Below are 24347 nucleotides of genomic sequence, written 5' to 3' on the forward strand. Positions count from 1 at the left end.
TCAACTGATATGGGGATACTACAGGTGATGGTGGCTGGTTGGGGAAGATCGGGAGTCTGGGCTTAGTCATCTTGAGGTTGAGACGTTCATGAGACAGCCAAGTGGAGATGTTGGGTCGGCAGTTGGACACTGACTCTGAAACTCAGGAGACAGCCTTGGGATGGAGATGCAGATTTGGAGGTTGTCTGCATGTAAATGGTATTAAAGCTTTGAGAATTGATAAAATCACACAGGGAATAAAAATGGAAAGAAAGATTTTAAAAATATGAAAAAGAACATAGAAAGGAAGGACAAAGGACTAAGACCTGGAGATTCTAGTATTAGGAAGTTGTGAGCATGGGGAGAAGAGTGTGCTGCTCAAGGAGAAGGTACAGAAAATATATCAAGGGAGAGGAAGTAATCAACTGTATCAGACGCTACTGATAGGTTAAGTAAAGTGAGAACTGAAAATTGTTCATTGGTGGCTACAGTGTGGAGATCGTCAATAGCTTTGATAAAGAGCAGTTTGGGTGAAATAGGGAGTGGATGAGGAAGTGAAAGCCATCTGATCTCTGAGTCTCAGTTTCCTCATTTGGAAAACAGTAAGGACACCTCTTGATTTAGGAAAACCAAGTAATATATTTATGCCCTCTTTACACACACACACACAAAAAGCCTCTTTACAAAAAAAACACCCAATAAATAGCACTAACATGCAAAAAAGGTGTCCTCTTCATTATAAGGGACTGGAATGCAAAAGTAGGAAGTCAAGAGATACCTGGAGTAACAGGTAAATTTGGCCTTGGAGTATAAAACAAAGTAGAGCAAAGGCTAATAGAGTTTTGCCAAGAGACCACACCCTCTTCCAACAACACAAGAGAAGGCTCTACACATGGACATCACCAGATGGTCAATACCAAAATCAGATTGATTATATTCTTTGCAGCCAAACATGGAGAAGCTCTATACAGTCAGCAAAAACAAGACCAGGGCTGACTGTGGCTCAGATCATGAACTCCTTATTGCCAAATTCAGACTTAAATTGAAGAAAATGGGGAAAACCACTAGACCATTCAGGTATGACCTAAATCAAACCCCTTATGATTATACAGTATAAGTGACAAATAGATTCAAGGGATTAGATCTGATAGACAGAGTGCCTAAAGAACTGTGGATGGAAGTTTGTGACATTGTACAGGAGGCAGTGATCAAGACCATCCCCAAGGAAAAGAAATGCAAAAAGGCAAAATGGTTGTCTGAGGAGGCCTTACAAATAAGTGAGAAAGGAAGAGAAGCTAAAGGCAAAGGAGAAAAGGAAAGATATACCCATTTGAATGCAGAGTTCCAAAGATCAGCAAGGAAAGATAAGAGCCTTCCTCAGTGATCAATGCAAAGAAATAGAGGAAAACAATAGAATGGGAAAGGCTAAAGATCTCTTCAAGAAAGTTAAAGATACCAAGGGGACATTTGATGCAAAGATGGGCACAATAAAGGACAGAAATTGTATGGACCTAACAGAAGATATTACGAAGAGGTGGCAAGAATACATAGAAGAACTATACAAAAAGGATCTTCATGACCCAGATAATCACGATGGTGTGATCACTCACCTAGAGTCGACATCCTGGAATGTGAAGTCAAGTGGGCCTTAGGAAGCATCACTACAAACAAAGCTAGTGGAGATGATGGAATTCCAGTTGAGCTATTTCAAATCCTAAAAGATGATGCTGTGAAAGTGCTGCACTCAATATGCCAGCAAATTTGGAAAACTCAGCAGTGGCCACAGGACTGGAAAAGGTCAGTTTTTATTCCAATCCCAAAGAAGGGCAATGCAAAGAATGTTCAAACTACTGTACAATTGCACTCATCTCACACACTTGCAAAGTAATATTCAAAATTCTCTAAGCCAGGCTTCAACAGTACATGAACTGTGAACTTCCACATGTTCAAGTTGGATTTAGAAAAGGCAGAGGAACCAGAGATCAAATTGCCAACATCCGATGGATCATAGAAAAAGGAAGAGAATTCCAGAAAAATATCTATTTCTGCTTTATTGACTATGCCAAAGCCTTCGACTGTGTGGGTCGCAACAAACTGTGGAAAATTCTTCAAGAGATGGGGATACCAGACCTCCTGACTTCCTGACCTGCTTCCTGAGAAATCTGTATACAGGTCAGGAAGCAACAGTTAGAACCGGGCGTGGAACAATAGACTGGTTCCAAATTGAGAAAGGAATACATCAAGGCTGTATACTGTCACCCTGCTTATTTAACATAAATGCAGAGTACATCATGAGATGTTTCTTGTGCTGGATGAAGCATAAGAATCAAGATTTCTGGGAGAAATATCAATAACCTCAAATATGCAGATGACACCACCCTTATGGCAGAAAGTGAAGAAGAGCTAAAGAGCCCCTTGATGAAAGTGAAAGAGGAGAGTGAAAAAGTTGGCTTAAAGTTCAACATTCAGAAAACTAAGATCATGGCATCCGGTCCCATCACTTCATGGCAAATAGATGGGGAGACAATGGAATCAGTGAAAGACTTAATTTTTCTGGGCTCCAAAATCACTGCAGATGGTGACTGCAGCCATGAAATTAGATGCTTGCTCCTTGGAAGAAAAGCTATGACCTACCTACACAGCATATTAAAAAGCAGAGACATTACTTTACCAACAAATGTCCATCTAGTCAAAGCTATGGTTTTTTCAGTTGTCATGTATGGATGTGAGAGTTGGAGTATAAAGAAAGCTTAGTGTTGAAGAATTGATGCTTTTGAACTGTGGTGTTGGAGAAGACTCTTGAGAGTCCCTTGGATACTAAGGAGATCCAACCAGTCAATCCTGAAGGAAATAAGTCCTGAATGTTCATTGGAAGGACTGATGCTGAAGCTGAAACGCCAATACTTTGGCCACCTGATGAGAAGAACCGACTCTTTAGAAAAGACCCTCATGCTGGGAGATTGAAGGTGGGAGGAGAAGGGGATGGCAGAGGGTGAGATGGTTGGATAGCATCACTGACTCAATAGATATGAGTTTGAGTAAACTTCAGAAGTTAGTGATGGACAGGGAGGCCTGGCGTGCTACAGTCCATGGGGACATGACTGAGCGACTGAACTGAACTGAGATAACATACAAGGAGCAGAAATAGAAATTTTCTTTTTGATGAAAGTAGCAGACAAGTGGAAACCTGGACCAATATTTATGAAAAGGGAATAGGGATGGAGGAATTGTAAATGACTTAGTAAAACCAAGGAAAGATTTATTCAAAGTGTACCTATAGGTAAGAAGCAAGTTCATTTGTATGGCACAACCTCAGAAAACCTCTGAATGGTTAAAGCATTAGAGGCACAAATGCCACAGAAGATGAGAGTGAGGTGTGAACTAGAAACAAGTCAGTTGTTCAAAAACCTTCATAGAGCCATTCGAGCTCTATGTCCCCAGGTCTGGAGGCAGGGCCCTGCCTTTCTCCTCCAATGAAGGAGGCGAGAGATACAGTACATCAAGAAACCGAGCTGAGATGCTCTAGTCTGAGGGGTACCAGACACAAGAGAAAGGTGAAGCCAGGCTGAAAAAAAAATTATGACTTTTGAGATCCCTAGACCTCTCCTCTCATTTACCTCCAGGTCGCTCACAACCAAGATACACTTTCTCAAACAGAAAATAATACAATATTACTCTGGAGAAAAGTAACTATTCCATAAAAAAATATCTTAAAGATCTTGACATTTTTGTGGAAGAAAATCCCATTGGGAAAAAGTGGCAGGTGCCCTACTTGCTCCCACAGTGACAAATGCTATCCACACACAATTTTAGTGCTTCACTCTTAAATGTGAACAGAAATCCAAAAGGAGATGTGAAGGAGGAAAAAAAAAGAGCTCAAGTAAAGAAAAGAAAAGAGAGTAATGCAGAGAGATATAAAAATGTTCAAAGAAACTATAATTAATATACTTGGTGAGATAAGAGAAGATATTGTATCAGTGAAACAAGACCAGGATAAAAGAGACCAAAAACAACAGAGGTAGAAAACATCTTAGATATTAAAAATATAATAGCTGATTTTTTAAAACGTCAATAAAGATGTTGGACATTAAATTTGAGGAAATATTCCAGACAGTAGGGGGAAAAAATGGATAATAGAAGTGAAAAGATAAGAAAATTAAGATTCTTGGGAATTCCCTGGCGGTCCAGTGGTTAGGATTCTGGGCCTTCACTGCAGAGGGCCCACGTTCAATCCCTGGTTGGGGAAGTAAGATCCCCCAAGCCATGTGGCTAAAAAATAATAATAATAAGATTCTATCCAGGAAGTCCAACATTTATTTAACTAAAAGATCTTAGAGAGAAAATGGATAAAATGGAAGAGAAAGTGAAAGTGAAATGGCTCAGTCATGTCTGACTCTTTGCTACCCCATGGACTGTAGCCCACAAGGCTCCTCTGGCCATGGAATTTTCCAGGCAAGAACACTGGAGTGGGTTGCCCTTTCCTTCTCCAGGGGATCCTCCCGACTCAGGCATCAAACTCAGATCTCCCTCCTTGCAGGCAGACTCTTTCCCGTCTGAGCCACCAGGGAATCCCTAAATGGAAGAGAGGTAGCTCTTCCATTTCCAGAGTTTTTCCATGGAACAACTCTTCCATGTTATCAAAAGAAAAAAAAATAAAATAAAATTTCCAAATTTAAAGAACATGAATCTCTGGATCAATAGTGCCCACCATGTACCTAGGACAGTAAATAGATCAAGTCCCATACAAAGTAACGTTATAATGAAATTTCACAAGTGAAAAGATAAGGGAAAGCATCCTAAAATAGTCCAGAGAATTCATAGCATGTACACAAAAAGGATTGAGAATAAGGATTGTCTAGGGGTTCTCAACAGCAAAATTGAGATCCAGAACATCATGCAACAAGGTTTCAAAGTTCTAAGCAAAAAAAAAAAAAAAAAAAAAGGAAGGCAAACTGTCAACCAGGAGTGAATAAATAATAGCTTCTTGACTTTCTTATCTCCCAAACAAAATTCCTCAAAAGCTACTGAAAAATGGGCTCCACCATAAAAAAAAAGAGGAGAAAGAGAGCAACGAAGAGAAAGCTGTGGATCCAACTCATTCAAGTGGAAAAGAGAATTTCCAGGATGACGTAGCTAGAGGTGCCATGCGGCAGGCACAGAGCGCGCCAGCGCAGGCTGTGGTGGGAGGATGGGGGCCTGAGACGGGATGCTGCCAGGAAAAATGGGTAACTGAATTTCCCACAAACTTAACCAAAACAGAAAGCTGTATCTTTAGAGAAAGTGTTAGTTGCTCAGTCATGTCAACTCTTTGCGACCTCATGGACCATAGGCCACCATGCTCCTCTGTCTATGGAATTCTCCAGGCAAGAATACTGGAGTGGGTTGCCATGATACTTCACAAACTACGGGAAGTATAATGAAGTAATTGTCAACTAAAGGAAAATGAACAGGTATAGAAGACAGGAAGTGTAATCATTGTAAACTACTCTGCTCAGCAGTGGACATTAAGCATCAGGCATTGAAATGAACACAGAGAATATGAGCTGAACCCTAAACTGAGATGTGAATATATTGGGAAGATAGGATAGACAGGTATATGGCAGGAGCTAAAACTCTCACCTCCACAAGAAGTCAGTGGATGATGTCTTTAAAAAGTTGGGCCAAGAGAGTAATGTGTACATATTGTTGAGAAACATAGAGATTAATATCAGAATAAGCAGCTACATATATGCTGGAAGTGGTTTCCACCTCTGGGGTGCAGTCACAGTCGAAAGGATGCTGCTTTGTTTATGAGTCTTTTGGCATCGACTCTTTAAACACTCTGTGTATGTTACTTTGACAAAGCTAGAGATTAAAACAATAACCACACACATACACAGAAGTGAGATAAAAATGCCAGTGGTATTGAGTTGTCAATATTAACTATGATACTGTGGCTGTCAAGTCCAGGCACAGTGCTGGGAGGTTAGAAATACACATTCAGTGCTAATTTTCCTACCCAGATTCCATGATGAGAAGCCAACCCATTTCTCATCACATCCTTCCAGAAATATGCCAGCATGAGACCCACCCACCACTTCCTAAACGAGCCTTGCCAGACTCCCTCCCTTAGTGGCCTCCGAAGCAGGCTGTGCTGGATAACATATTGTAGGATGAAAAGAAAACATAATCTCCATTTATTTTATATATCATTATTTTTAAAGTTTCTATTTGTTGTATATATTTTATTTTTTCTGTTTTTAAGCTATCCACTGGTTTAATTTCAGACATTAAAAAGCAGCAAAAATATATAGAAGATTCCTATCTACCCCATACTCAGAATCCCTAAGTGTTTTTAGTTCAGTTCAGTTGCTCAGTCGTGTCTGACTCTTTGTGACCCCATGGACTGCAGCACGCCAGGCCTCCCTGTCCATCACCAACTCCCAGAGTCCACCCAAACTCGTGTCCATTGAGTTGGTGATGCCATCCAACCATCTCATCTTCTATCATCCCCTTCTCCTCCTGCCCTCAATCTTTCCCAGGATCAGGGTCTTTTCAAATGAATCAGTTCTTCACATCAAGTGGCCAAAATATTGGAGTTTCAGCTTCAGCATCAGTCCTTCCAATGAACACCCAGGACTGATCTCCTTTAGGAGGGACTGGTTGGATCTCCTTACAGTCAAAGGGACTGTCAAGAGTCTTCTTCAACACCACAGTTCAAAAGCATCAATTCTTCAGTGCTCAGCTTTCTTCACAGTCCAACTCTCACATCCACACATGACTACTGGAAAAACCATGGCCTTGACTAGATGGACCTTTGTTGACAAAGTAACATCTCTGCTTTTTAATATGCTATCTAGGTTGGTCATAACTTTCCTTTCAAGGAGCAAGGGTCTTTAATTTCATGGCTGCAGTCACCATCTGCAGATTTTGGAGCCCCAAAAAATAAAGTCTGACACTGTTTTCACTGTTTCCCCATCTATTTCCCATGAAGTGATGGGACCAGATGCCATGATCTTAGTTTTCTGAATGTTAAGCTTTAAGCCAACTTTTTCACTCTCCTCTTTCACTTTCATCAAGAGGCTCTTTAGTTCTTCACTTTCTGCCATAAGTGTGGTGTCATCTGCATATCTGAGGTTATTGATATTTCTCCCAGCAATCTTGATTCCAGCTTGTGCTTCCTCCAGCCCAGCGTTTCTCATGATGTACTCTGCATAGAAGTTAAATAAGCAGGGTGACAGTATACAGCCTTGACGTACTCCTCTTCCTATTTTGGAACCAGTCTGTTGTTCCATGTCCAGTTCTAACTGTCTTTAAGTGTTAGCATTTTATATAACCACGGTGTTAATAACTTAGTCATGCCTGACTCTTTGTGATCTCATGGTCTGTAGTCCAAGAGGCTTCTGTGTCCATGGGAGTTCCCAGGCAAGAATACTGGAGTGGGTTGCTATTTCCTTTTCCAGGGGATCTTCCCAACCCAGGGATTGAACCCAGGTCTCCTGAATTGCAGGCAGATTCTTTACCATCTGAGCCACCAGGGAAGCTCTATATAACCATTGTGTAAGTATCAGAATCTGGAAATTAACATTGACACAATAATATTGTTTATTATATTCATATTTCTCTAACTGTCCCACTAATATTCTTTTCTGGTCCAAATCAACTCAGAATTTACAGGTTGCTGTTCATTGTAATGTGTCTTTGGTCTCCTTGAAGCGGCATCAGTTCCTCACTCTGTCTTTTGTAATTTTGACACTTTAGAAGACTGTTAGCCAGTTATTTTTCAGAATGTCCCATGACTGGAGTTTTTCAGATGTCCACTAGTGATTACATTCAGGTTAGGCATTTTTGGCAAGAGTACCACAGAAATGATGCTGTATAATATAGCAGGGGGTACATATGGTCACATTTTCCCATTCCTGATGATGCTTTACACTCTTGGTTACGGTGATACTTAACAGGTTTCTCCTAGTTTGTACCTTTGCCTTTAGTATATATTAGGGGTGTGTGTGTGTGTGTTTATATTTATATCCCCAATGAGTATCTTTGGGAGAGACACTTTGAAACTAGGCAAATATCTTGTTTCTCATCACAATTTTGCCTACTTGATTTTAGTACCCCTCAGTGATTGTTGTCTGAACTAGTACTATAGTGTTGGCCAAAGGGTGATTTTGCTATTTCCATCATATGTTCTAAATTTTTTAGTTGGCATTCTACTTCAAGGAAGAGCTTCCCCTTCTCCTCCATTCATTTACTTATTCAATTGTTGAATAATTTTATTCAGTTACTTTTATCAGTATGAATTCATGGACGATTTTTTTCTACAATTTATGACTCATTACCATCATTAATTTGTTGCTGCAATTATCCCAAACATGGCCAGTTGAAGCATCTTTGACACATCTTTTGTGTCTTTTTGACACGTCTCCATCTTTTTTTAAGGACTTTTTTGGCTTCCCAGCACAAACTCACCTGTGTTCCAAACTCACCTGTGCTTTCCCCAGCCCTGTAATTAGCCATTTCTCTAAGGGGTCTTGGTTTCTTTCAGTGGAGAGTAGTATATTGAAGCCAAGATGTGGATACCACTTATATATTTTATAATATATGAGCTTGGTAGTATAGGTACTTATTTTATATATTAACCAAAGTATTTTTAATTGATTGAGAAGCACAATAAATATTTTTTGCAAAACATTGCTCTTTGTTTAAAAGACAAAAGAAGCCATGGAAGTCATGATGAGATTAATAGCTCTCCCTCTTCACTGGTATAGCATGATGCCTCTTTCTCTATTTAGCACTTACCTTTTCCTGCCGTATGTCATAGACAGCAATTCTATCAAGTCTGTCTGTCCTTCAACTTGTCCTGCATTGAAAGAGGTTCATGTATAAACACTGCATGGCAGTGAAGGCCAGACAGGGAGTGTAGCCATGTCCCAGAGAAGCACTAGGTGGTCACACGCACGCTGGGCAGCCCCTATATAACGTGCTGCCCTCAGGAAACAGAGCAAGGTTCTTATGGTTCCCCAAAGAGCTTTGCAATCAGCATTTCACTCCTTTAATGTAACCATAATGCTCTATCAGGGCCTCTAGGTTCTCTTTGCCGGACACAAGTCTGTCATTTCTAACTTGCTGAAGTGTTATTTGTGGTTAAAAGCAGACAGGAGCCAGACTGCTTACTTTCAAATCCTGGCCTCAACACACACTAGCTGGGTGATCTTGAGTAATTTACTCCCCTTATTGTGCCTTAGTTTCTTCACATGCAAAACAAGATAATAAGAACAACAGACCTATACTGTAAGACTGTAGTGCCAATAAAATGAGTTAATACACATGAAGTGTTTAGAATAAGCCAAGTAGGTTATATGTGCTAAATTAGTATAAACTATTATCATTATTACTCCAGAAGACTGAAGATCTGTATATCTATGTGAGGGAGCCTCATAAAACATGGCATAGAAATATATAAAAGTTCAGGGCACAAAGGATTAGGTCAAACTAGGACCGTGTGTCTAAAGACCAGTCCCCAAGAGAGAAAATGCATTCCACCTTTTCAGTCACTGACTCCCTCTCATTGCTCTTTGCCTCACAGGCAGGCACGCCTTTCCCCTGAGGCACAGGATGTGTGCTGGGCATGGATGAGGTGGCTTTGGGTGGCTGAGGGGAGCTGGACAAAAGCCACCGTAGACTTGAGACCTTTTCCTTCCATGACAAAGTTTTACAAAGTCAAAGATTTGTAAATAAGAACATATTGCTTTAAAGTGGATGTTTTACTACGGTATAGCATAGAGATTTGCATAAATTTCTGTGCTAAGCCAAGGCCTTCTAATAGTGTTTGCTTCTGTGCCCACCGTAGTGGGTCATGCAGTCAGAATATTTAAGAAGCACCATCTAGGAAGTAGTTCTAATGAAGAAAATAAGGGGAAACAGCCATCTTTGAGTGGGAAGTAGAGAAACTCAGAAATGGGAAAGAAAGGCTTCCTAAGAAGAGAGATGAAGGGTCCTAGACAAGCAGGCAGATGTAGAAGAGTAAAGTAGGCACAAGGAAGAGATGTGGGCATGACTGGGGACAAGCCTTCCTCCTCTGCAACGGCTCTCGCAGTGAACGATGCCCAGCTACTACTGGGCCTGCCTTACATTTGAACATAGGGAACAGCAGGTGCCTCATTTGGAAATATTCACAGAGTGAGTAGCTCCTCTTTTTACCAGGTAGTTCACTGAAAAGCTGAGAAAATCATTCTGCTCCATGTCAAGTTTAAAAGTCGCCTTTTGTTTAATTACCAGATACCTGACAAATATAGATAAGTGCTACAGAGCCAAAATGGATTTGGGGCTGCCAGTGAGTTGCATCTGCTGTCGGCATAGAGGTTTTAATATCATTAAGATTAAGACAGCATCTCCTTCCAGATGTCTCCCATGGTAGAATCAGGAAGAAAATCCAGCTCTACACTTTTAAAGAAGCAATAAAGATTGCCGCCTGTTACAGCATGAAACTGGGTTTGCCAGTAGAAAATCTCATTAGGGTAAACATTTTTTACTCTTATCAATCCTCTGCCAAGTTGGCTTGCTTTATTCTTTCCTCCAGAAGATAAAATTCCTTTTAAAGTAAAGTTTAAAGCCTGTCCCAAGAAGCTGATACACAAGACAGTTGTATAAATAAAAGCTCCAGATAGGATAATAGAATAAGAAGCTAATGTCAGCTTTCCACATGTGACTGTCTGACCGATGAGGTTGACAGTCACACAATTTAAAAGATCAGAAATTTGAGACTTGAGTCAGGTAATCTACAAGGCAATGACAGATGCTCCCAAGTATAAAAATAACCACTGATAATGGATACAGAAATATTAGGCACCATGTAGAATGGGTGAATTTTTGTTAAATTTATTTTTTAGTATCTCAATGAACATTTAGAAAACTATTATTTGTTTTGCATTTCCTTTTGATATGCTTAAAGGCTTTTTCCTCAGTTGACAGAGATACTTTAAGCCTCTACATGCTTCAGATAGCATAATCAAAAGAGCGGGAATGAAATATACAAATATAGGGGACTTCCCATGTGGTCTAGTGGTTGAGACTCTGCTTCCAATACGGGGGTCACAGGTTCAATTCCTGGTCTGGGAACTAAGATCCCACATGCCATGTGATGTGGTCAAAATAAATAAATAATAAAAAATAAAAGTTCCTTGAACTGTAATACATGTTTTAAAATATACAAATATAGGTGAAAAGGAAGGGGAAAACATATTCTGCTTCATTTTGTTTGAGCTCAGGGCTAGTTTTAGAGGAAATGTACAAATCCATCTTCATCAAATTTTTCATCTCTCTTTGAGCTTCAGTTGCTTCGAATGTGAAATGTAAGTGTAATGACACCACCTCACAGGGTATGGTAAAATTCAAATGCAATAATGTTGGTAAAGTGCCTAGCACAGAGTAGGCACTCTAGATTTGCACTCTCCCTGGGCCCTTTCTCAGTGGTGTGCCCAGCAAGACCCTTTCTGAGCACAGTGAAAATAGTTGATTGTCTGCCCAGTAGACATCACTCCTCAGGTATCCACATATCTGATGACCCTTCTTAGACTGCCAGTTGACCCAGAGGAAGGGTGCTTCCTTTCTTTTGGCTGGACCTCAGTTCCAAGGTGGGCTCTGGATTGTGTTAACACAATCAGCCCATGACTAGAGTCACTGGCTCGTGTGACTGAAGCAACCTAATTAAAATGAATCTCAGGAATGTATATACATTTGTTATAGGGCTTCCCAGGTGGCTCAGTGGTAAAGAATCTGCCTGTCAAGGCGGGAGACATAAGAGACTCAGCCTAGATCCCTGGGTCAGGAAGATTCCCTGGAGTAGGAAATGGCAACCCACTCCAGTATTCTTGCCTGGAAAATTCCATGGACAGAGGAGCCTGGTGGGCTATAGTCCATGGGGTTCCAAAGAGTCAAACACGGCTGAGCAACTGAACACAACAACACATCTATGTTATAGCAGCCCAAAGGGACCAAGACAGCCGAATTCTATGATAAAATTTGTGGGGCTTAATTGACAAGAGCAAAACTTTTAATATTTTAGAAAAAAAGAGATCTTTTCCCAAATTTTAATTTTTTTTTAATTTATCAGAGAGATCTCCACATCAGGAGAATACACATATTCAAACTATTAAACATGCTTCTTTAAAGATTGACTGGTAACATTGTCAATGGAAATCTCAGGAAATAATCCACTAATGCCATATAACTTTTAGCTTCATAGTTGAAGACACAAAGTCAGGTATCTAGGAAATAAATTTAACCTCAAAGTTTCCGTTCACTTAGATTTTTTTGTTTGTTTCTTTAAATCTGTTTATTTGTTGCCTTGCTCTAGACAAAATTTAAGGCCATGAGTTCAGTTGTTCTCCTTTCAAATGTTTTCATTTTTTAAAATAATTTTATTTGTTTATTTTATTTTCTGCTGCACTGAGTCTTGCTGCTTGTGGGCTTTCTCTAGTTGGGGTGAGTGGGGGCTACTCTCCGTCGTGGGATTCGGGTTTCTCCTTGCAGTGGCCTCTCTTGCTGCAGAGATGAGGCTCTAGGGCACACGGGCTCAGGAGCTGTGCTGCACAGTCTTAATTGCTCTGAGGCATCTGGAATCTTCCTGGACCAGGGATTGAACCCATGTCCCCTGCATTGACAGGCAGATTCTTACCCACTGTATCACCAGGGAAGTTCTCAAATGTTTTTAAATGAATTGGAATGCATTCCACTGTTCGGAAATCCTATAGAATTTGATCTGTGCAAGGAGAACACTGTACTCTCTACTCCTTGTGAATGCTGCCTCCCTTTCATCAGGACAGAAATCACCTCTTTAATTACCACCAGTTAGTTATTACCCAAACAGAAGGATTCCAACAGTTTGAAAACACCCAGTTTTAATAGGAAATAGTAGGCACCATGCTAGATTATGTTGAAGGAAAAGGTGCAATTTTATGATCCGTATTCTCCACTATTTCTTGGCATGTCAGCAGGCAGGAGTGAGTCCAGGTGAGAAGCTGGAAAGACTGGACATCGTGATAAGAGGATTACAGAGAAATAATGAGGATAGAGAAGTATTGAAAGATAAGAAAGCTATGTCACTGCCTTAAGCAAGTCACTTGGCCATCCTTATCTAAATATAAAATGAACATTTGCTTTTTTGCCAGGATTAAAGAGCACATGTCTGATGCAGGAAGAAATAATATTAGAAGTACTCAGCATCAGGCAGTCTCCTCCTCTGTATCGGGGAGCTGAGCAAGGAATGAGCAGAATCTCTAGGACTGCCTGCTGGGGACAAAATCACAGCATTCAGATCCTTACAGCAGGAAGCTGTCTTTACTTGCAAGTTCTGCAAATGGGATTTTTTGGTTTTGGAGCTTATTCAGTTTGAGACAAGGCAAAAGATGGACGAGGGAGAGTGGCATCACAGAGGAAGGTCAGAAAATGCCACAGAACTCAAATAAGTCTAAATAAAGTGTCTCTCAATCCCCACCTCCACCCACTGATTCCTTTAAGGTGAGGATTGGCGTAAGGATGGCCACAGCTTTTTTTTAACTAGTCCTACACAAGTGACCTATTACCTCACTTTAGAACTTAGGGATACTTCAGTTCAGTCGAGTTCAGTTGTTCAGTCATGTCCGACTCTTTGCGACCCCATGGACTGTAGCACGCCAGGCTTCCCTGTCCATCGTCAACTCCTGAAGCTTGCCCAAACTCATGTCCATTGAGTCAGTGATGCCATCCAACCATCTCATCCTCTGTCACCCCCTTCTCCCGCCTTCAGTCTTTCCCAGCATCAGGGTCTTCTCCAAGGAGTCAGTTCTTCACATCGGGGGTGGCCAAAGTATTGGAGTTTCAGCTTCAACATCAGTCCTTCCAATGAATACTCAGGACTGATTTCCTTTAGGATTGACTGGTTTGATCTCCTTGCAGTCTAAGGGACTCTCAAGAGTCTTCTTCAGCACCACAGTTCAAAAGCATTAATTTTTCGGTGCTCAGCTTTCTTTACAGTCCAGCTCTCACATCCATACATGACTACTGGAAAAACCATAGATGTGACTAGACAGATCTTTGTCGGCAAAGTAATGTCTCTGCTTTTTAATATTCTGTCTAGGTTGGTCGTAAGTTTTCTTCTAAGGAGCAAGTGTCTTTTAATTTCATAGCTGCAGTCACCATCTGCAGTGATTTTGGAGCCCCCAAAAATAAAGTCTGCCACTGTTTCCACCATTTCCCCATCTATTTGCCATGAAGTGATGGGACAAGATGCCATGATCTTAGTTTTCTGAATGTTAAGCTTTAAGCCAACTTTTTCACTCTTCTCTTTCACTTTCATCAAGGGGCTCTTTAGTTCTTCGCTTTCTCCCATAATGTTGGTATTTCTCCCAGCAATCTTGATTCCAGCTTGTGCTTCATCCAGCCCAGCATTTCTCATGATGTACTCTGCATATAAGTTAAATAAGCAGTGTGACAGTATATAGCCTTGACATACACCTTTTCCTATTTGGAACCAGTCTGTTTTCCATGTCCAGTTCTAACTGTTGTTTCCTTACCAGCATACAGATTTCTCAAGAAGCAGATCAGGTGGTCTGGTATTCCCATCTTTTGAAGAATTTTCCACAGTTTGTTGTGATCCACACAGTCAGAAGCTTTTGAGTAGCCAATAATGCAGAAGTAGATGTTTTTCTGAAATTCTCTTGCTTTTTCTTTGATCCTGCGGATGTTGACAATTTGATCTCTGGTTCCTCGGTCTTTTCTAAATCCAGCTTGAACATCTGGAAGATCACAGTTCATGTACTGTTGAAGCCTGGCTTGGAGAATTTTGAATATTACTTTGCAATTGTGTGAGATGAGTGCAGTGTGCAGTAGTTTGAACATTCTTTGGCATTGCCCTTCTTTGGGATTGGAATGAAAACTGACCTTTTCCAGTCCTGTGGCCACTGCTGAGTTTTCCAAATTTGCTGGCATATTGAGTGCAGCACTTTCACAGCATCATCTTTTAGGATTTGAAATAGCTCAACTGGAATGCCATCACCTCCACTAGTTTTGTTCATAGTGATGCTTCTTAAGGCCCACTTGACTTTGTACTCCAGGATGTCTGGCTCTAGGTGAGTGGTCACACCATCGTGATTATCTGGGTCAATAAGATCTTTTTTGTATAGTTCTTCTGTGTATTCTTGCCACCTCTTCTTAATATTTTTTGCTTCTGTTAGGTCCATACCATTTCTGTCCTTTATTGTGCCCATTTTTGCATGAAATGTCCCCTTGGTATCTCTAATTTTCTTGAAGAGATCTCTAGTCTTTCCTATTCTATTGTTTTCCTCTATTTCTTTGCATTGATCACTGAGGAAGGCTTTCTTATCTTTCCTTGCTGATCTTTAGAATTCTGCATTCAGATGGATATATCTTTCCTTTTCTGATTTGCCTTTAGCTTTTCTTCTTTTCTCAGCTATTTGTAAGGCCTTCTCAGACAACCATTTTGCCTTTTTGCAATTCTTTTTCTTGGGGATGGTCTTGATCACTGCCTCCTGTACAATGTCACAAACTTCCATCCATAGTTCTTCAGGCACTCTGTCTATCAGATCTAATCCCCTGAATCTTTTGTCATTTCTTTTGTATAATTGTAAGGGATTTAATTTTGGTCATACCTGAATGGTCTAGTGGTTTTCCCTACTTTCTTCAGTTTAAGTCTGAATTTGGCAGTAAGGAGTTCATGATCTTAGACACAGTCAGTTCCCTGTCTTGTTTTTGCTGACTGTATAGGTCTTTGTTCGTTTCCAAGGCAAACCGTTCAATATCACAATAATCCAACTCTATGCCCCAACCAGTAATGCTCAAGAAGCTGAAGTTGAACGGTTTTTGAAAACCTACAAGACCTTCTAGAACTAACACCAAGATGTCCTTTCCATCATAGGGCACTGAATGCAAAAGTAAGAAGTCAAGAGACACCTGGAATAACAGGCAAATTTGGCCTTGGTGAACAAAATGAAGCAGGGAAAAGGCTAACAGAGTTTTACCAAGAGAACGCACTGGTCATAGCAAACACCCTCTTCCAATAACACGAGAGAAGACTGTAGACATAAACATCACCAGATGGTCAACACCAAAATCAGATTGATTATCTTCTTTGCAGCCAAAGATGGGGAAGCTCTATATAGTCAAGTCATTCATACACATCATAAATTATAGTCATCAATGTATTAAATGCAAAGGGATGAACAGATCCACACACAAGGCATCACACATTCACAAACCTACAAAGCAGTCAGTTAAGTGAATGCCCTGTTATTTTTTTGTCTCCAGCCTGCCTTCTCCCACAGTGTACTATGCACAAAGCCTTGCAGGATAACTAATCACAGAACTTCAAAGCTAAAAGTGGCCTTACATACTACCTACTGAGAACCTGCCCAAGCAATTACCTTTCTGAGTCTCAGATTCGTCATCAGTAAAATAAAGATGAAAATATTACCCACCTAAACAGTTATTATAAGGACATAAGTTAATATAATAACATGCTCAGTTAACATCAGTCTGGTCATTTATGTTGAAGAAACTGAGATCCAGCAAGGTTGAAGAACATGTCCAACTTTGTGACAGTGATGAGACAAAACCCAGATCCCAGAGTCTCCTGTGTGCTCTGGAAGGCAGATGGAGCCAGGCTGTCCTCAGACAGTAGGCAAACCTTTAAGGCTAAACATGGCATCACTCCACTTACGGATACAGGTGTATCCACTTAGTGGATACATTCCAGTGATAAAAGATGGTCCTCTATTTGCCGATGCTCAGCTGAGCACTGGGAGAGGTTTCTCCATAGCTAAGATGGTAAATGACTGACAGATCCAGGAGGAAACCTCTAAGTCGCAGAGCATGGATATAAACCACCACCACAAGCTTTTGAAGTTAAGTAAGTAAATAAACAACTGAAGTTAGATAAACAGCAAACAAATAGCTAGTCTGGAGTAAAAACAGTTTTTTCTCCTCTCATGAAACCAAGTCCCCACATACTACTAGTGCCCCAGCCTCCCCTGCAGTCCACTCCCCTTGAAAGAGATCAAACATTTTTGGCCTCTAAAAATGGAAATTGTGTTTGGTTAAACCTAATATTTGTGAATTAACCTATAGCGTGTTAGTGTTTTAAAGTGGTGCTTTGCTTATTAGGGACTCTTCTTTCTTTCCTATTTTTTAAATCATGAAAGTATGATAACACATTTACAGATGACTTGGAAATAACAAAGTTACATATAGCTCCTCTATGTGTTACAATTATTATTTTGTATATTTACTCTCAGCATTTTGTAAGCATAACTGAAATATTTATAATTGTTAATAACATTTGAGCTTTCAATTATGCCTTAAAACAATGAACCCCTAGCCTGTTTCCTCATCTAGAGTAAGGAGAAGCTGCCCTGAATTATCTCTAAGGTTTCTATTGTCTTTATCGTTATGTATCTGTATGGCCAGGTTTAGTACATTTTATTTGATCAAAAAACTAATTTGTGCCCATTTGCATCTTTAGTCCCTATGGTTTATTGTTTATGCAGGATAACAACTTGCATACAACTTTCAAAGTTCTAGGGAACATTTCACATGAAAAAGGTTTAACGTGAACAGCTATTTTCTGCATGTTTTAGTTACTCAGTCATGGGCGCCAACTAAAAAAGTAAACATATTTATCAGCAAATTTCTTTCACTCAAAATAAGTAGTTTCACTTAGTCCTTTCACATAAAATGCGTATTTTTAAACAGAGATGATCTATGTTACTGAATGAAGAATAACAACTTAAAAAAATAATAAAATGTTAAAAATCTGAGCTTATTTGAGAAGAAACAACCAGGACCACATCCTGCTTACTTGTTACTCAGTTGTGTTAATCTTTCAGAGTCACCAGTTGGTCTACATACACTATCTCATGTCAAGCATGGGATCAATACACCCTCACTTCACAGATGGCGAACGGGATCAGTACATCCTCACCTCACAGGTGGAGAACGGGATCAGTACATCCTCACGTCACAGGTGGAGAACGGGATCAGTACCTCCTCACATCACAGGTGGGGAACGGGATCAGTACCTCCTCACGTCACAGGTGGAGAACGGGATCAGTACATCCTCACGTCACAGGTGGGGAATGGGATCAGTACATCCTCACCTCACAGGTGGAGAACGGGATCAGTACATTCTCACCTCACAGGTGGAGAATGGGATCAGTACATCCTCATGTCACAGGTGGAGAATGGGATCAGCACATCCTCACCTCACAGGTGGAGAACGGGATCAGTACATCCTCACTTCACAGATGGAGAATGGGATATTCAGGGAAACAAACTCGATGTAGCTTTCATAGTGAGTTCTGCCAAGGATCCAGGAAATAAGAGAGAGAGCTGTCTGTGAACTGTGGGCTAAGCAATAAAGATGGCTTCAACATGGAAAGCCAGAGAAGGCAATGGCCCCCCACTCCAGTACTCTTGCCTGGAAAATCCCATGGATGGAGGAACCTGGTGGGCTGCAGTCCATGGGGTCACTAAGAGTCGGACACGACTGAGCAACTTCACTTTCACTTCTCACTTTCATGCATTGGAGAAGGAAATGGCAACCCACTCCAGTGTTCTTGCCTGGAGAATCCAGGGATGGGGGAGCCTGGTGGGCTGCCGTCTATGGGGTCGCACAGAGTCGGACACGGGAGTGAAGTGACTTAGCAGCAGCAGCAGCAGCAGCATGGAATGCAGTGCACAGGAAAGATTAACCAAGTTTTCCCACAGTTTAGAAGTGTTTCCCATACACTGAGATTTGAGAGCTAATGAAAATGATGCAAAGGCCCAGGCTCAGTGAAGTAGGCTAGGACCCGGACTTCTGTGTTTTCTTCAGATTATTCAGGTTTGATTCTAATTCATACTACAATGTATACATGGTTATGTACGTGCATGCATGTCACCTGTGAGGATAGTGGGGATGGTATAAATCAGTGATTCTTAACCTTTGTGTGTGTGCTAAGTCGCTTCAGTTGTGTCTGATTCTTTGCAACCCTGAGGACTGTAGCCCACCAGGCTCCTCTGTCCATGGGATTTTCCAGGCAAGAATACTAGTAATGGGTTGCCATTTCTTAACCTTTAGTCTGCACTAGAATTGCCTGTAAGTGGCTTTAAACACAGACTGCTGGGCCCCACCCAAGCCCAAAATTTGAAATTCAGTGCACCTGGGGTGCTTCCCCGGTGGCTCAGACTGTAAAGAATCTGCCTGCAATGCGGGAGACCTGGGTTCAAGCCCTGAGTTGGGAAGATCTCCTGGAGGAGGGCAAGGTAACCCACTCTAGTGTTCTTGCCTGGAGAATCCCCATGGACAGAGGAGCCTGGTGGACCACAGCCCAAGGGGTCGCAAGGAGTCGGACACGCCTGAGCGACGGAGCACAGCACAGCATCTGGGGTGAGGCCCTCGGACCTGCCCTTCTAACAGGTTCCCAGGGGCTGCGGCTAGTGGTCCAGGGGCCACACTTCAGGACCAGCAGTGTAGACGAGTACAGCGACCCTAAACCCAGGCTGCACATGCAATCATCCGGGATGAGTTTTTAAAGTCCTGATGCCCGGCTTCACCCCCAAAGATTCTGATATAATAGACCTTCTGTGGAGCCCGGATAGTGTCGTTTTCCAAGCTCCCCAGGTCCTTTCGTGTGCAGTCAGGGTTGAGAACCACTCGTGCTGAAGCTTCCTAGAAAAGGGGGAGTCTGGGCAGCAGGAGCCACACTCAGTCCCCAACTGCCAGATTGAATCAGTTTCTCTGCATGTCCTCCCAGAGGCGGGTGGAAGCAATGCACTAAATGAGCTTCCATTTTCGCCACTCAGAATTGATGCTCTGACTGGGATGCTTTAAAAATGCATTTCCGTGGTAGTCCATGGTAGTCAAGGAAAAGCTTTTAGACACCCTTTGATTTTTTTCTTAACAATGCTGCCCTCTAGTGTCCCTTAGTAGAATCGTGTTAAAAACCCACCTCGGCTATCAGTGCAGTGACTTCCTGCCAGAGAGCTACAGTGACTTCCTGCCAGAGAGCTAAATAACTTGGGGGATTTTTCTCTGACTTAAAAAAAAAAAAAAAATTGAACAATTTAATATGCGTTAAACTAAATTTTACTCTGTGGCCACATGGATCTCCATCTGCTGGCTCTCCGTTCTCTGCATTCCTCCCTGCATTCTGTGCAGCAGCCTCCTCCTGCCAGAGTCCTCTCTGCATTCCACCAGCCCTTCCCTGCAGAGTCAGCAGCCAGACTTATCGGGGAGCAAAGACATCGCCCTTAACTAAAGTGCCTGGGGCCTGGGGGCATCTTGCATAGGCTCTTCCACACTCAGAACGGTTCCTTCTCGCCTTTCCCTATTTTACTTGATTGGAGTTTATTGACAATGTGCTATGCTGGGCTGTGCCTAGTCGCTCAGTCGTGGCCAGCTCTTTGCAACCCGCCCTATGGACTGTAACCTGCCAGGCTCCTCTGTCCATGAGATTCTCCAGGCAAGAATACTGGAGTGGGTTGCCATGCCCTCCTTCAGAGGATCTTCCTGAACCAGGGATCAAACCCATGTCTCTTACATTTCTTGCACTGACAGGCAGATTCTTCACCAAACAGGGTCTCCCCCGCCTTCCTATGATGACTTCTCCCGACCTCCCAGTGTCGTGCCATCTTGCGTGAAGCGTCCTTCCCACTCCAGGGGTTCTGTCCTCCATCTCACTCTGTCCAGTCTCTCCCTCCCCATCCTCCCCAGTCTCCTAGCCCACATCCCCAGTTAAATCCTCTCTCTAGATTACTCTCAACGGCATACAGGCTTTCTCTTACATCTTTCAGATTTAAAATAAAAATCTCCTTCATCCTAAATACCCACTTCAGCTGCTGCCCTCTTTCTTGGCTCCATTCATTTCCCAACTCGAGTCCACCCCAGTTGTCTCTAATACCTTCCCTCCCTCATGCCCATTCTTCAGTCAGCTCCAGCCTGGCCTTGGTCCAAACGCACCAAGGACAGTGACAACACTCTTTCAGGGTCTTCGCTGACCTCCATTGCTCTGTGCCTTTCTGATTCAAATGCTCACGTGTTCCAGTCTTCGGGCACAAGCCGTCTCCACTCTTGATTCCAAACGTTCCCCCCTCTGGCTTCCTTCCTACTCTTCTGGCTGCCAATGATCCAGAACCCCTCAGTGTACTGTTCCCAACTCCTGCTCTGGCTTTCGAAACTCTTTTGTTTTCTCTGGGCAGACTTCCCTTACCTAGTCTCATTCACTCATGGGTTTAAATATAGTTAATAGACCGTTGATGAACAAATAGCTCACCTCCAGCCCAGGTTGCTCACATATCATTATCCAGTTATCTCTACTTGACATCACCCCTCTGTCTCTCACAGGCATCTCTATTTTTGGCATGTCCTAAGAAAGACCCTGACTCTTCCTCCCAAACCTGTTCCTCCCTCAAATTTCCTTGATTCCTCCTTTTCCTCACTTGCCACATACAGTCCTTGGGGATTCTATCCACAAAACAGATTTTGATCCGTTCATGTCTGTCTTTGCTACCACCTCCCGATTTCAAGCCCCCTATCTCCTTCCAGGAATGCTACAGTAAACCTCCTAATGATCTTCCTGCTTCCTCCAGCCCTCACCTCACATGGTCAGATAGTGTTCTGAAATATATACTGCATCATCATTTCCTTACTTAGAAATATTAGTCACTTCCCATCAAGCCCTGAATAGCAGACACGGTTTGCCCTCTGCCAGCTTCATCTTGTAGCCCTACCTTCCTTCCTGACTCAGCTTCCTCCACCGTGGCTTACTGACTGTGAGGTCCACCAAGCTCTGTCCGGCCCCAGGGCCTTGACACATGCTGCGTAGAATGCTCTTTCCTTGTTCTTCACCTGACTGGCCCCTTTTTATTCTGTATGCCTAAACATTACTTCTTCCTTGACCAACTATCTATGTCTTCCTTCTCATTCCTGATCTCAGCCCCCTATTTGCTTTCTTCATAACACATTACATTTTGTGGTTACCTACTTGTTTACATCCCCATCTTCCCCACTCAACTCTAAACTCCCCGAGTCCAGGAACTTTGTATCTATCTTACTCACAGATGAACCCAGTGCCTGGCAAATATTAGGCTGTTAGTACATTACGTGAAATAAAGGAATGAGGAATGGGAAACATCACAACTTCCACTCCACCCTACCTGCTGTTTTCAAGACCTCGGTGACTCCCACACCGAGCCACTGGACCACATCCTGCGCTCATCTTACTTGATTATGGAATACAGACAGGGGAGCATCTTGGGTTCATTTATTCCCTGTTAACCTCGTCAGGGTTTACCCACATGTTGGATTCGCCACAATATCTCCAGCACCCTGTACAGCAGACTCCTCACAAATCCTGCTGGTCGAATGAATATCTCAGCTCTGAATGAAACAGGATGTGAAAGGAAAGGGAACTAGTACAACGATGGAGAGCTCCAAAGTGCTTTCTCTTACATCTCACTTTAGTAAGCAAGGTGCCCAGGTTCTGAAAGAGGTGAATCATGTGTTCTTTTATCCGGCCAGGAACCCTGAAGCAATAAAAGTCAAGGAAGAACGTAAGGTGGTCACTCTTTTATTCATAGTTCATATTTTCATTTTCATTTCATATTGTTGCTGCAAACTGAAAATGGAAAGTCAATTTACCCAAAAGTACCATCCACCTCCAAATCATCAATATTTTATGTTAGACTATTATGTTATCACACACACACACATGCACAATTGCACTCATCTCACACGCTAGTAAGATAATGCTCAAAATTCTCCAGTCCAGGCTTCAGCCATATATGAACCGAGAACTTCCAGATGTTCAAGCTGGTTTTAGAAAAGGCAGAGGAACCAGAGATCAAATTGCCAACCTCCACTGGATCATCAAAAAAACAAGAGAGTTCCAGAAAAACATCTATTTCTGCTTTATTGACTACGCCAAAGCCTTCAACTGTGTGGATCACAATAAACTAGAAAATTCTGAAAGAGATGGGAATACCAGACCAGCTGACCTGCCTCTTGAGAAACCTGTATGCAGGTCAGGAAGAAACAGTTAGTACTGGACATGGAACAACAGACTGGTTCCAAATAGGAAAAGGAGTACGTCAAGGCTGTATATTGTCACCCTGCTTATTTAACTTATATGCAGAGTACATCATGAGAAACGCTGGGCTGGAAGAAGCCCAAGCTGGAATCAAGATTGCCGGGAGAAATATCAATAACGTCAGATATGCAGATGACACCACCCTTATGGCAGAGAGTGAAGAGGAACTGAAAAGCCTCTTGATGAAAGTGAAAGAGGAGAGTGAAAAAGTTGGCTTAAAGCTTAACATTCAGAAAACTAAGATCATGGCATCTGGTCCCATCACCTCATGGGAAATAGATGGGGAGACAGTAGAAACAGTGTCAGACTTTATTTTTGGAGGCTCCAAAATCACTGCAGATGGAGACTGCAGCCATGAAATTAAAAGACGCTTACTCCTTGGAAGGAAAGTTATGACCAACCTAGATAGCATATTAAAAAGCAGAGACATTACTTTGCCAACAAAGGTCCGTCTAGTCAAGGCTATGGTTTTTCCAGTGGTCATGTATGGATGTGAGAGTTGGACTGTGAAGAAAGCTGAGCACTGAAAAATTGATGCTTTTGAACTATGGTATTGGAGAAGACTCTTGAGGGTCCCTTGGACTGCAAGGAGATCCCATCAGTCCATCCTGAAGGAGATCAGTCCTGGGTGTTCATTGGAAGGACTGATGCTGAAGCTGAAGCTCCAAAACTTTGGCCACCTGATGAGAAGAGTTGACTGATTGGAAAAGACCCTGATGCTGGGAAGGATTGGGGGCAGGAGGAAAAGGGGACAACAGGGGATAAGATGGCTGGATGGCATCACCGACTCGATGGGCATGAGTTTGAGTAAACTCCGGGAGGTGGTGATGGACAGGAAGGCCTGGCGTGCTGCGATTCATGGGGTCGCAAAGAGTCAGACACAACTGAACTAATGAACTGAACTGAATTGAACTGATTATGTTATCACCAGTGTCAAAGTAATTATACTAATCCAACAAATAATTGCATTAAACATCTAAGCTTTGGGCTGGAAAAGAAAAAAAAAAGACTATATAACTTTGAAAAATATATGTAATGCTATTTCTTTGGCTTTCCACAGAAATTGTTCGCGCCATGACACATGTGATAAACCAAGGAATGGCCATGTACTGGGGAACTTCTCGCTGGAGTGCCATGGAGATCATGGTAATTCCATTTCCATTTTTAAATGACCACTGAGTACCTATTTTTATTTGTCAGATATCATGTATAAGTTGTAAGACCTTTTGCAAACTTTCTTCACAATCACAATGGCACTAGAATTCT

At 42.0% G+C, this 24347-nt stretch overlaps 1 protein-coding gene across 3 annotated transcripts in view; it reads left to right on the forward strand.

The window, feature by feature from the left end:
- The window catches only part of KCNAB1 (potassium voltage-gated channel subfamily A regulatory beta subunit 1), a 453549-nt gene that overhangs the window by 407888 nt on the left and 21314 nt on the right, over positions 1–24347 (forward strand). For all 3 annotated transcript variants that reach the window (XM_061168184.1, XM_061168185.1, XM_061168186.1), the window contains exon 9: positions 24142–24227. In XM_061168184.1, coding sequence (XP_061024167.1) covers positions 24142–24227 — 86 coding nt within the window. The remainder of the gene's footprint in view (positions 1–24141; positions 24228–24347) is intronic.

Source organism: Dama dama, chromosome 19 (genome assembly GCF_033118175.1).
Source record: "Dama dama isolate Ldn47 chromosome 19, ASM3311817v1, whole genome shotgun sequence".
Lineage (NCBI taxonomy): Eukaryota > Metazoa > Chordata > Mammalia > Artiodactyla > Cervidae > Dama > Dama dama.